Source organism: Nanorana parkeri, unplaced genomic scaffold (genome assembly GCF_000935625.1).
Source record: "Nanorana parkeri isolate BGI_ZX_2015 unplaced genomic scaffold, ASM93562v1 scaffold101, whole genome shotgun sequence".
Classification (NCBI taxonomy): domain Eukaryota; kingdom Metazoa; phylum Chordata; class Amphibia; order Anura; family Dicroglossidae; genus Nanorana; species Nanorana parkeri.
The window spans coordinates 1913413-1927610 of NW_017306369.1; the positions used below are offsets into that span (position 1 = coordinate 1913413).

General features: G+C 38.4%; 1 protein-coding gene across 1 annotated transcript in view; it reads right to left on the minus strand.

Annotated features, from left to right (window-relative positions):
* Positions 1–14198, minus strand: part of OTOGL (otogelin like) — a 141789-nt gene that overhangs the window by 34492 nt on the left and 93099 nt on the right. The window contains 8 exon segments of the mRNA XM_018552912.1: positions 809–901; positions 1103–1126; positions 1536–1678; positions 2544–2721; positions 3534–3578; positions 8407–10724; positions 13210–13289; positions 13787–13904. Of these exon segments, the coding sequence (XP_018408414.1) occupies positions 809–901; positions 1103–1126; positions 1536–1678; positions 2544–2721; positions 3534–3578; positions 8407–10724; positions 13210–13289; positions 13787–13904 (2999 nt within the window).

Here is a 14198-nt window from a genome sequence, read left to right on the forward strand (position 1 = left end):
CTTATTTTTTTTTTATTTACACATTTTAAATTTATTTTGTAATTATTATTTTACTGTTGGGGGGGCGTCGGGGAAATATTAGGGGTCTAAACAGACCCCTGACATTTCCCTTTTGAAATAGAAAAAGACATTGAGGACACAGAGTTTTCAGTGTCTTTTTCTGAAGCCTCAGCACTCAGTTAATGGTAAGCACTCACTACAGAGTCTTCCCATTCACAAACTGCTGATAGTAACATATTAACTATCACGCAGATTCTCAAGGGGGAGGAGCCTCTATACTGAGTGCTTCTCCCCATTGAGAAATTCATGAATGAACAGGAGGTGATATGAATCACCTCCTGTTCATTCATAACTGGGGACACATAGTACACTCAGCCCATACAAGCGGGGGAGAGCAGCGGGGATCCGGGCCTCCCCAGTGCCGCATGCCCCATAGCGACCGCATCCCTGCTTGGGAGGTAGAAGGTGGTCCAAAACTGAACATAACACTGCATAACCCTTCAGCTATCTACACTTCAGTACTTAGTGATTTTTTGATATGTAGATTTTACTGAAGGTAGCATTTGCTTGTGCATTTTCATCATGTCCTCAGTTTAAACTGCCTAGATTCATTTAAGTATGCTTTTAATTAGTAGCCAAGCTTTACAAAAGCTCTTTGTTTTAGCTTAACTGATCTTAGAATTGGCCAAAAGTATGCTTGTAAATATATGCAGAACTACAGCTAAATGCCCATCCTGGTGTACCTTATTAAAAAGAAGGCTTAGTCTAGTATACAAATATAACCACATAACAGTCATTTTATACTCACCCTCCTTTCTAAGCGATTTATAAGCACTTGAAAATTTGCCGTTGTAACGTTTAGTTTTTTGAAGCACAGCCCTGAAGTACCTCCAGCTGCAACCTACAAAATAAGAGAAGACACAACAAAATTAAAAACAAGGTCAGTCCATGGCCTTTTATAAAGCTGTATATAGAAAGATTTGTGTGTTATATAAGAGCCTGTGAGAGCTTCAGACATAGAGGTGCCTTAGAACAGGAAGAAAGCAGATGGATATTATCATTATTACTATTTAGTGTTGTGCAGCTGTGTTGAATCACTTACCAGTTTTCTTATTGAGTTCACGCTCTAGAAAAGAAAAGTTAAAGTGAGTTAGAAGTGAATAGCTGAACCCAACTCCACGATTATGGCATGTAAAACCTCTCAGTACTCTAATTGACATAGTGACTATTTAAATGAAATAATTATCAATTATCAAGTCTTTGTTTCTTCGAAACAGAGAATCGTGCAATTTAGCAATTTCAACAATAACGATTCATGAATTGTATTGTTTTCCTGAGACTGCAAAAAAGTCAGCATGGAATTCAGACAGTTAACATTTTCAGAAGATTCCAACAATGGTATCTTACATGACTCTCTGATAGGTTTCCTTTGAAGAAACAGTTAATTACAGCATACACATTTTTTTATCTTCAGTAACCTATGTATGTACTAATAAACATGCATGCCATACCATACCATGAATCATTTTACTTACCAGGCTTGGAGGACATTTTTCAATATGGGCTACGATCGTTTCTTTCGGAAGCCTGACTAAGATGTAGGGTGCTGCATTATAGAGTGCAATGTTATTCCCATCAAATGTGATGATGCTCAGCTCGGATAACACAGAGCACTGGCCTAAGGAAAGGCATGCATTATTACCAAATGTTTACTGCACAGAATAAGTGTGTGTATATAGAAACAGTTATATACAAGCCACACTGACATCCAGAAAATAACAGAGACATGCTTCTTATATAGAAGAATCATACAACTGCAATAATAAGTGACATAGTTGTTATGTTTGAAAAATGGGTGGTATAATAACACCATAAATGAGACATATATGAGCTTGCTCCTTTATTCTTATGTCTCTCTATGTTATTCTATTCACAGCTGAACATAGCTCTAGACAGACCCTAGTGCAGTTAGCAAACTTTCTCTTTGGACTCAATGGGGTTGATTAACTAAAGGATTGAAGGTTGAAGGTTGAACATTTAGCAAAAAGAATGCTCACTTTGTGAAATTAAAAATGAACTCCAGGAATCTTTTTATTAACCCTTGCAGTGGGGCTATCACGACACTGCATGGGTTAAGTGCCTGTTTATGTCTAGGTGCTAAAATATTGGAATCTTCTTCAGCATTCTCACGTCTATATGCTGTGTATAGATGTGATTATTTACATGACCTTAGACCGCTGCAGAGGAGGGGGAGAGACCTAGGAAGGACTGGTCTAAGAACAAGCCAGCTGCCAGCTTTTTTTTTTAACCTAGACACAAACTACGAGCACTATGAGCTACCCCCGCACAGCAAGGGTTAATAAAAAAAGTTTCCTGGAGTTCTTCTTTAAAGTAAAACATATAAGTAGCTAAATTCTCCTAACTGGAATCCTCATGACAGGCTAAATTAGAGAGGGACATATGGCTTTATCATTATATATGCTCTCTATTGTTCACATAATCCATGACTAAAATAAAAAAGAAAATACTGGAAGATAACTCACATGGACATTCCCATTCTGGGCAGCAGCTGTCAGTGTTCACTTGGACAGGCATTCCACGAAAGCCGCAGTCAGGTTTCTCCACATTTTTGTGACAATTACTTGATACATTATACAGCATCCAGCCCATATTAATGCAAACATATTGGCTACATGGATCCAGTGGTTCAATGTACCTTGGCTAGAAAGACAAACCAGAACCAATGCATTATTTGTGTTAGGTAGGGTTATTATATTATGGTAGTCTACAAACCGAAACTGGCTTTACTTTTTAACTCAGAACTAATAAAACATTTGGTTCAAGGAAATGTTCAGTTGGTCAAATGGTATTTGCATTCCAAATCACAACTGATTGACTGAAGGTGTCCGTGCTACCTGTATTTATATAAACGCTAGGGTACTTTCTTGACATTCATCAGAACTGAAGAAGTGGCTTGACTATGATCTGTCGTCAACATTACAGAGCACATCCAGTAGTATGTGGCCAAATACAACTATCTATACTATGATATACTATGACCTGGATAAATGAGAACCTTCAAAGATATTCCATAGCATTGAACACTCCATTCATTTGAGCTAAGCCAGCTGTAAAAATGGAAGGCAAACAGTGACCCTAACAGTCTGGATCTAGATATGTAAAATCATATATTTAATGTAAACTCCAAGAAGTGCTACAAATGTTATTAGGATGTCATTGTTGCATGATATAATGTATCCAAGCACAGATAAAGAGACAATTTAATCCTGTTATATATTCTGTAGAAAATCATAAATATGTATCTAAAACCAAAACGTATTTTACTTTTGGATTGAGTAGAGATGGGTCATAACCCCTTTCAGTTTTTTATTAATATTTCCCTGTTGTAGAGGCTCAGCCTCTTTATTTGACAGAAAGGGATGAGGAATCCAAAATGTTATAGTTTTACCTGGAACAGGGAAGGAGGCAACAGCGATTCTAGTGACAACTGCCTAAAGGGGAATGTCTCTAACTTTGGAGAGGTTTTCTGTCATTTCTTGTTGTGTCTCTGGGAAAAGCTGTGAAAGTAAAGTTTACCATTTAAAAAGGATACAAATTCCTAATAGGATTTTTAATTGTTCCCTTCTGTATTCAAAACCAAAATAGAGAAAACCTGTCTTCTTAACCAACATTCACTAAGAGGTTGAAAAATTAAATTAACCACCTCAGGGCCGGCCGTTGTAAAAAAAAAGGCCGGCCGAGAGGTCTCTAGATCTGAGCGGGCATCTTTAGAGGTCCGCTCAGCCACGCCCACCTGCGCGCACGAAACACGGCGATTTAAAAACAGGCACCGATGTCTGTTAACATACAAGCGATCTGCCGGCTATAGAGCCGGCGGATCGCTTGCATGAGCAACTGATGTCTCCATAAAGAGTACCTGCCACATCTTTTGCTATCACATAGAGGGGTTTCCTAGCCCCTATGTCATAGCAATAAAGTTAAGTAAAGGAAAAAAAAAACAAATAGGAAAAAAAATTAAAGTTTCCAAAATAAAATTAAAGTCACACATAAAAAATAATTTTAAAAAAATGTAAAAGCCCCCACCCATACATACACGCATGCAAACATGCGTCAGTTGCGCGTACCTGCGAAAACGGTGATTGCGTCCATTACGCCACACATGTTACAGTGAGAGCAATAATTATAGGGCCATCAATCACTGATAACACTAAACTGATGAGCGGTAAAAGCTTTTAAAGTGTCGCCTATGGTCAATTTGGGGTATTGTAGTTTTTTACGATTTCGCGGGTGCACGCAATTTTAAAGCTTGACATGTTTGGTGTCTATTTACCCGACGTGACCCCGTCTTTTATATTTTACAAAAAAATTGGGTAATAATAATTGTTTCCTAACATAATGTAAAAAAAAACTTTTTTTTTTTTCAAAATTTTCAGTAAATTTTCTGAAATATAGAAAAAAATAAAAACCCGTAGTGGTGAATAAATACCACCAAAAGAAAGCTCTATCTGTCCGCAAAAAATGGTATATAATAATTTCAGTACAGCGTTGCATGACGGAATAAATGTCAGTCAAAGTACAGCAGCGCTGAACTCAGAAAAATGGCCTGGCAAGGAAGGGGGTCTAAACACCTGGTCTTCAAGTGGTTAAACAACACTCCTGTGTGGTACTCCTCCTCTGAATGTCACTACCAGCTAATCTGAGGCATGAAAAAATAGATGAAACCTGGCAACCCTTTGTATCCCATATCTGCTAGATGGTGCTGCGCATATAGCAAGTATATGATATGTAATACCAATATAAAAATACAACAAATTAGAAATGCTGGGTGTCCTGGAAAGTAAATAAGTTGTGTCCTCTATTTTCACATAGAGAAGCCATGGCTTATATGTTAAAAAAAATAAAAAATTCCGGTTGCCATGTACGCCAGAGTAGTTAATTTGCATATTAAGAACTTAAGTAAATCTTTTTTCATGCCTGTCTAAGTAGACAAACATTTTTCTATGATATTTTCTCACACACATACAGCATGGTCATGCAACTTTAAATTAATTTTCTGGCTGAATCTGAAATACTGTGTATTGCTTTTTTTTACATAGAACTAGCATAAGTTCTTGTATCCGTGTCTTGTATCAACATCCTGTAATTCTTTGTACAGCAGCACACAAGGTTTGTTGCTTATAGGGAGAAAGCTTACAGGAGCAGTAAGGTGACCTTATTTACAAGCTGCTGCTCATTCATTCTCCAGTCACAGACTGGAGTGGATCCTTGACCAAGCTGTAAAACCTATATGAAGGGAGGTTTGGGGCACAGCAGTGCTATCTACCATGGGTGCCTAGATAGTAAGACTGGCTGAAGACAATTGCATATACTTTTGTAGGTGTAACCACAGTATACCAACTGTGTATTTGGCTGTTTTTCAGGAATTCAACAATTACAAGCATCTTTGTTACTTTATATGCTAATAGAAATCATTTGAGAAAAACACAAAGGCTGACATTGTTTACCTCTTCATCTAAAAATGTGTATTACCTCTCATAGTGACCATCAGCTCTCAATATTTTGATTGCATGATTCAGTTATATTACTAATAAAGTATCATTCATTGTGCAATTTAGTTGTGCAAAGTATCATTCATTGTGCAATTTAGTTGTACAACACAATATAAGAGCATTTGAATAAGGACGACCTTCGGGAAGCTCATCCTTATTCTAATCCTTTTATATGGTGTTGTGCAACAAAATTTAACACAAAATTTTAACAACGAAAGCTGCTCACAGTTCAGAAAAACGAATGTGATCGTTGGCATCCATAGCAACTAATCAGCAAGCATGCAATTCCTGGCCTTTGCTCCACAGAGCTCAGCAGTCTGGGCCTTTTATAACATTATTAGCAGCATTATAGTGGTTTTCAGCCTCTGCCTGAGGCATATCAAATGTACCAGTCACTTGGGTGCCACATGCATAAGGAAACACATGATTGCTCACCACAAAGATTGGTGGGAGCAGCATTTGAATAATACAAGTTGGCAGCAAAAGTCCACCTCACTTGACCCTTTCCACCTTTCCCCCCACATCACAAGAATCTTCATCTGTATCAGCTGCACCATCTGCAGCCTAAAGCCTAGGACCAAGTGTAGGCTACAGTTGTATTCTTGACCAAACTGGTCTCTTCCCTAGCTGCTGGAGCATAAGAAGAAATATTCAGCCAATCACCCGTATGCTTAACATCTCAATGCGAGTTTGGCAAAATTGCTGGATATACAGCTGCTCCAGTACCAGCTACTGAAGTCTGCCTTTATCCCAGGGTTTGCAACCCATGCTGCGCCACAGTGGCAGGTACCCATCCACCATTTTCTCCCAGAAGGTCATTCCTGCCCTGCACCAGTATGTGGAAGGTAATGTCTCCCTGTTGCTGCAACATGCAATCAGCATCCCTTCGTCTTCAATTACCTTATCTGGTGATTTGTCAGAACCACCATTTTCCTCCCCCAAGTGACAAAGAGCCTAAGCAACAGTTGGTACAGCAGTTCCTATATAGGTTCCCTGGCTTCCCTGATGTCCTGTGGTAAACCACTTCCGATGGTCATACCCGATGAGTGTTCACCTGGTTCACCATTTAGAAGCAACACAAACTTCCTGCCAACTGCCTGATATGCGATACACCCACACCCTCAAACTCGAAAATGGTAGGGCTGTAGCAGCTGCACCTGCAGCAATGGGCCATCAATTAGTATTTGTGCAAGTATGGAAAGAGGACAGGCTCTGGGGTTATTTTCATCATGTTAGTGGCTCCTGATTCAGGATGTGTGTACTGTCTTGTCTTGGTAAAAGGTAACCAAAATGGTAAGTTGTAACGAGACAGGGACCAGTGACACAATTCCTATAGTGTTCCTGCTGAAGTGCACACTTTATGGCTGAATGACACACTGAAGGCATAGTAGCAGTGGGAAAAGAGAGACTTTATGCTATCTCATGGCCTGCAGGATTCCTTCACAACTGACTCCATACTGGTGAGGCAGCAGCAGGCAGAGAAAGAGCATGAGGAGGAGAGTTGGGATGTTGGAGGTGAGGAGGATATATGGTAGGCTTCCTGAAGTAGTATTGAAGTATTCATCCCTCCCAAACCCTGGGAGTTGTACATTTGTGAGGTGAGATCATTGAGGCAGAGTTTTCTTGGGATCCTCTGCCACAGAAAATTAGTGGTGACTGGGATCATTCATGCAGCAATGCCTGCACAAGGACCACAGGATTCGGGCCATGAAGGAAAGAGACCATTACTAGCTGGCCACCCTTTTGGATCCCGGATACAAGGGGGACAATTAAAAATCTTATGTTATCATCTCAGAGGGAGCAAAAATGCGCCACTTGGAAGAGGTGCTGAGGGAGAACCTCTTGACTGCCTTTCCAGAAAATGTCTGGATACCCTTTCATTACTAACATGCCTAGAAACCTCAGGTCGCTGAAAGGGAAAGCAGTGGTGGCAGTGGCTGTCTCATCGAGACTTTAAAGTAATTCTTTAGAATGCATTGGTCAGGTATTGCTGCTGGCAGCAGTCACAGACAGGGCACATACCATATGATCTTGCATTACCCGGAGTCAAGGGCAGATGCAGACAATCTTTAAAACAGAGACCCCAAGGACTAGGATGTCCAGGCTGGAGCACTGTTTGGAGCTTGCCCAGTACACAATCAAGCTGTTGGCCTGCCCTGTGGCCAGCATGCTGTCAGAGAGCAATGTATCAACAATGAGTACAAAACATCTGCAGCTGATCCTAATTAATATTTTTTTTCCTTGGAATCTGACCACTAAAACCATATTATACCTTACAGCATTACCATCTTCTGCCACCAATGCTGGCCTGTCACCATTACCATTTCAGGGCACCACTTCACAGCTGCAAGCCTAAATACAGTGTGCAATGTGTCATTTTCAAAATGCGGTCTACAAGAGATTGTTGAGATATATTGATTTCTATGCAGAGTGTAATATATTTCTTCATTTAGCAGTGGAAAATATATAGTAATTAAATATTCACAATATAAACAAATTTTGTTTTTTTAGTCTCAAAAGCTGTATGAGGAAAATGTAGCCCTACCCCCTTCTTCCCATAGTGCAGTGCTTGGTGCCTGACTGGCCAATCACCGCACTCAATAACTGACACTTGAAGACAACAATTGGGTGCTCATAGCCCGGAGAAGGTTTTGTCTATGTGACAGTTAAAGCTTGCACAGGAAGTATTGAAGGTTGCATTGCAGATCAGAGTATCAGGGAAAAGTGGGAAAGATACATATTTACTCATTGAGATGGTTGCTTTCAAGTGAACATCCTATTCTGCCTAGTTCATACAAAACTGCATATTAAGAAAGAATTAAGATACGTTACTTACCATACATTCTGAAGAGCTGCTTGTTTGCAACATTGTCCCAAATGAGTAATAGTCTGATGATCCTGTAATATTCATCATTAAATCAGTAGCTGTTGCAGATATCAGTGACTCGGTAGTAGAAGATGACACTGAATAAAATGATTCAAATGTTACATTTGTGGGCATTGTTCGTTTTGTAGGTTCTGTAAAGTTCCAGGATTCCACAATCTCTGTTGGCTGAAGTGTGGACATTTCACTCAATGTTGTATTACTAACTGAAGAAGTATATATTTGTTTGGTAATAGTGCTTGTGCTTTTCGTCGTGTAAGAGTCTAACTTTTCTTTTTCAGTAGTCAACGGGGTATGAGTAGTGTTGAGATAGGGTTCTATACTAGTTTCATGCAGAGTCACAGCTTTAGATGTTGTCTCACTCACAGCAGAAAATGTGGAAGATCCAGGAGTGACTTCTGTAGAGGTTGGTGCCATTATAAGTGTAAATAGAGTCTCCAAGTGCTTTACACTAGTAACAAGCTCTGTAGAATTACTTGTAGTTGTATCTGTTATTTCTGAAGGCACAGACATTATAACTGCAGAAGTGATACTAGTAGCTGTATCTGTTATTTCTGAAGGCACAGAAGAAGATATCACTGTGGAACCAATACTAGTAGTTGCATCTGTTTTTTCTAAATGAACAGAAGTGTGAGTTGAAGTGTCAAAAGTTGGAGATGAATAGGAAGTAGTAAGTAAACTCTCTTTGGGCACTGTGGAATACATTTTGCTTGAGTGTGTTGAAGAAGAATCCACTATTGTTTCATTTTCGGGAGGTCCTAGAGCTGAACTAGTTGGAAAAATATGTTGTGCAAGAACACTTTCTGTAGATTTACTGCCCAATTCACGAGTTGTACCTTCTGTTGTAGGGGTGCTAGTACCCAAATGTTCTCTAACAGTGGTTAGTATTTTAAGAGGGGCTTCAGTGCTCTTGGGGAATTTTTTAGTACTTAAAGTCACAGGTGGGGTCTGAATGAGCGTTGCATTTGTAGTTAACAAGGATGTGTACTTGGTTGTAGTCTTTATTAGGTCTTTTGTTTCGTATGTCATTGTTGATTTAGGTGCTAAAGTGGTCTCTAAAGTGAGCAGTACAGTTGTATAAGGGGAGATATTGTCTAGCGGAGTAATTTTTGGAAGTATTTTCGAGGTCTGCACAGATGTTAGTAGACTTAATGTAGATGATGTAGCCGAACTAAGTGAAGGTTTAAAAGTAGATTCAACTGCTGGCATTTTGGAAAAAGTTGAAGTTGGAGACAAAGAAGACATTATTTCTTTTATTTTGGTTTGAATTACAGATTTGGTTGTTTGTTGCAGATCAAAATGAGATGTTGAAGGTGATGTGAAAGTTGTAGTTAACTGGGTGGTTACAGGATGCAACAAAATTGAGGTGGTTAAAGCAGTTCTTGAACTTTCAGAAAGGTTTACGTGTGTTTCCAGAGTTGACAGAGTAGACACAGTTCCATTTAGCAAAGATGTGTGTGGCAATGTACCTGCAGAAATTGTGGTTAGGCTTTTTTCAGGACTGATCTCAGATGTTGTAAGGGAAAACTGAGTGTCTAATACTTTAGAGCTAGTTGTACTAAGGGCAAAATGGGCTAAACCTGTAGTTGTAACAGATGAGTTCAGTGGCACAGATGACATAACTGAAGATATACTTTCTTTACTGGGTGATGTTACATTTAACAAAAATGGAGATACTGATACATCTGTGGCTGAAGACAAAGTAATCCTTTCCATCATGGAAGTATAGGGAGTTGCCGTGACTGACTTTGTTGTCAGTTGGTAAAAGCCCTGAGAAGACTGGCCCAACATTCGAGTTGGAGTTTTTGTTGTATCAACAGCTTCTTTTGGAGGTAGTGTTTTATATGTGACAAATAAAGAGGCAGCATAAGGCGATGTTATTGGTGAACCTGAAGTGCTCGTTTTTTCTGTAGTTTTTAAAGAGCCTATGCTTGTTCCCAGGCTTGTGATTTGTGTTGTCATATTTTGTATTTCTGGATGAGGAGGTGACGTACTTTGAGTCAATTTGTCATATTCACTAGTAAGCTGATCAGGAGATGATTCATACTTCATAGAAGTGCTTGAAATTGATAAGGCTGTATGTGCTTCATGAGTTGTTTTTGATGGACCAACAGTGGTAACTGTTGTAGAGTAGGATGACATGTCTAAAAAATCTGTCTGAATTGGTTCAGTTACTGTTAGATAGATTTCTTTTGTAGAAATTGTTGGCGTCAAACTTGTCATTACTGGTTTTGAGGCAGTAGGCAAAATGGTTGTTTTCACTGGAATGCCTAGGAATTAAAAATATTATGGATAAATATGTTCCTTCATATTGGTTAGATAGTAATACTATTTGCTTAGCTATTGTTTTAAGCACCAACTATTTTATATAGCAAACAGTATTTTTTATAGAGTAAACTGAGGTATTATTATAATTGCTATATACTCATACAGAAAATGCACACACAACAAGAGCAGGCACCTATCCAATCTGATCAAGTTATTAGTTGTGAGAAGCCACAATATGTATTAACCTCCAATTGCTGCTTAAGTATTTTTCAGTATACCGACACCTGTTGCTAGCAAAGAGAAGATTAGGTATACCATTTACCTGCTCATTGCTGGCTGTGGGGGGTTAGACGCATTTTAACCCCCCTTGCAGTTTTGCACCTTCATCTTAAACAGGGAAGGGAGGGGATTGGAACAGTTATGGGGTAATGTGTGATCCTTTAAAGTAGTAGCAGGGTGAATTATTTAATGATAAAAATTCATGGTTAAATGTGATAATTCTGATGGGAAGATATTTTATGCTTTATCTTTGTTGATTAGCAGGTGTTAATCACAAACATACCAGGAAGTGTTGTAGCCTATACAATAGTGGTATTAATCTGGTAAACTACACTGGACTGTAACTTTTTTGCTAAAATGTCATAGTGCACAGCTGTTTCACATGCTACAAAGATACTGGTTAGTGAACTAACACCAACTTTTACAAACAAGGGAAAAGCGATGACAGCGCCTGTTACAAATAACAGGTGCTATCAATCATGCGGCTAATGCTATTTAGCAGGCCATCTAATAATATCTACTTGAACCTCACAGAATACATATTGAAAATAAAATCTCATATACATATGTTTGTATTATCCACCCAGTACTGAAAGAAAATTAAAGATAGCCATAATGCTATAAACATTTAGCATTTTGTTCCCTGGGATGCAATTAAACCCATTAAATAATAATGAAAGATGTTTACCTATTATATGATTTATTCCACCCTCGCAGTATACACCTCATTCATTACTATAAGTTGAGTCTTATATCAAAGTCTACCGTCTCAGGCCATTAAAGAAAAAAAAACTCAAATGTATTTTAACAGAAAAAGTATAAAGGCTGTCAAATCAGGGTTACTGTCACAAAATTACTGAGTATTTAGGCTTTTCTAGTCTCTTTTAAATATTCTGTAAAACAAATAAGCATATGACCCAGCCGAAATTAGAAACCTATCAGTGTTGATCCAGCAAATACACCGTCCTCCATCACCTATAATAGTCTGAACCGTGCCCTACAACAACCACAATTTTAAACCTAAAATAACAACTCTCTTTTCTAATTACTTTTATTTTGCTGTTCACAGCTCCATCATTGTATTATAAAGGAAATAGCCATGATCATATACAGAAGCAACCCATAATCTTCATTTTCAGCTTTTTTGGTTCTCATTTTTAGTTTAACATGTGAGTTAGTGCCAGTGGCAAAGAGGATCATTATCTTCGAGATAATAGGTTAACTCTATTTAGCTCATTCAAAGTATTACATTTCTCTTAAACCGCTTCTATACATTTGAAGCCTCTCAGTCTGCAAGATAGCAGAATGTCATTCCTAAAGCTGCTCCATTACTTGACATAATGGATTTTATAGATCCGACTATGTTTTGTGAAAAGTAACTAGAGTACAAAACAGACTCAAAAACTGTCTGCAGCTTGCCTGATACTAAATTATCACTTAAAAAATAAAGTAGGTCTGGGGCATGAACGTTGTCTGGAAATGTGATACTTATATTGAATTTTCCCTAATCAAATGGTTTACCTAGACCACCATTTTCTGATGAGGATAACAATGGAAGTGCATCAGTTAAAAAGAAAAAAAGAAGAAAAAAAAACAGTGGGTGAGGCAAAAGCTTACAGGTGTGTCATGTGAAAGCAGCAATTATCCATAAGGTGTTTCTATTTTCTAAGAGAAGCACTTGCATACATTTCCTGGATAGCAAGAGTAGATGCAATTAAAATAAAATTTTAAAAAACCAGCGACAGGTATAAATTGTCCTAGAGGTACCTGTGCATACTATTAGCAGCCACCCAAACCCATCAGTCATAGCCAAACCTCCACCAGTTCACAAAGCTCCAACACTTTCAGGTGGTATCATAGCTTGCTTCTAACTCCACTACAGTATTACTGACCTATCACTTTTATGCTTAGCTTCACTTTTTGGAAAAGGCAGAAAGCATAAGGGGGCAGGCATGCTTTAGCACTATCAAGAGGTGTGAAAAAGTGGATTTTTAGAATGGCCTATGGATTAGACCATGATGGGAATGTTTGGGAGGTTGCTGCATTGCATGTGTGTGCAGGCACCTTTAGGACGCTATATACCTCTAGCAGTTTGTAGAGTAATTACTTTTTAAAGTTATCTTAAAAACAAGTACTACTGATGATGGCAAATATCATCTAAAAGTCTCACGCTAAACAATAAAAGAAGTCATACATTTTCATACTTACAATCTTCTGGGTAGACGCATTTGAGTGTAATCTCATCAAGGATCATATGGTTTGGGCAGTATGGAATGCATCCTTCCACTCTTTGAAAGAGGTAACAAAAACATTTTCACTGAATTATGGGGACATTTTCTTTTGGTAGATTTGACATAACAACCATAGAATGAGTGCTCAACAGTAGCAAACACTAATAAAAGGAAATAATAATCTATTCTGATTATTTTCCAGAAAGAGAAAAGTTTACATGACAGTCGTGAACATTAGTCACAGTGGAACTCCAGCCAAAATTTGTTTTAATAGAGTGGGGAAGGTTTAGAGCCGCTGTCATGTTTTATTGCTGCCAGAGTATCTTCATTGAGGAGATTTCCTATCACTTTCTATCCCAAAGACAATGGTCACAGAGACATAAAGTGAAGGCACATCTCCCCAATGAGGACACTGGTCTAAAAAAGATAATGAATAAGATTTAAAATCGCATGATGGATCAAAGAAAGGAATCAGGAATAAAAAGCAGACTGGCTAGCAGGCAGTAATGATTTCTGCAAAAAACAATTCTAGAAAAAGGTATAAGTTAACTTACGGTGGAAGAAACGAACATAAAACAGCTTCAGGATCACTGCAGGTTTTAACACAAGGACTGGCACATGGTTCATACCTCCACTCACACATTCGCCTATAGGGTACTGCTGCAGCAATCTCTGAAATGCATATGACATATTCTAAGAATCAGACACCAAAAAGTGGGAATCATATTGCACGTTGAAAGCAGATGTAAGCCATTTTAACATCTGAACAATGCAAACAGCTAAATACACCGCTCCAGACAAACAACTAAATAAATACACAAATTAAATAACTATATAACAATTATTTTACTGCAACTGATTTGTATTTCAGTTCATCCAATCTTGAGACTTTTACAGCTCTGCCTGTCAGGGCAGAAAACCTGATTTTTCTCTATTGCAGCTCACCTCTAAAGGTCTTGTTTTGTC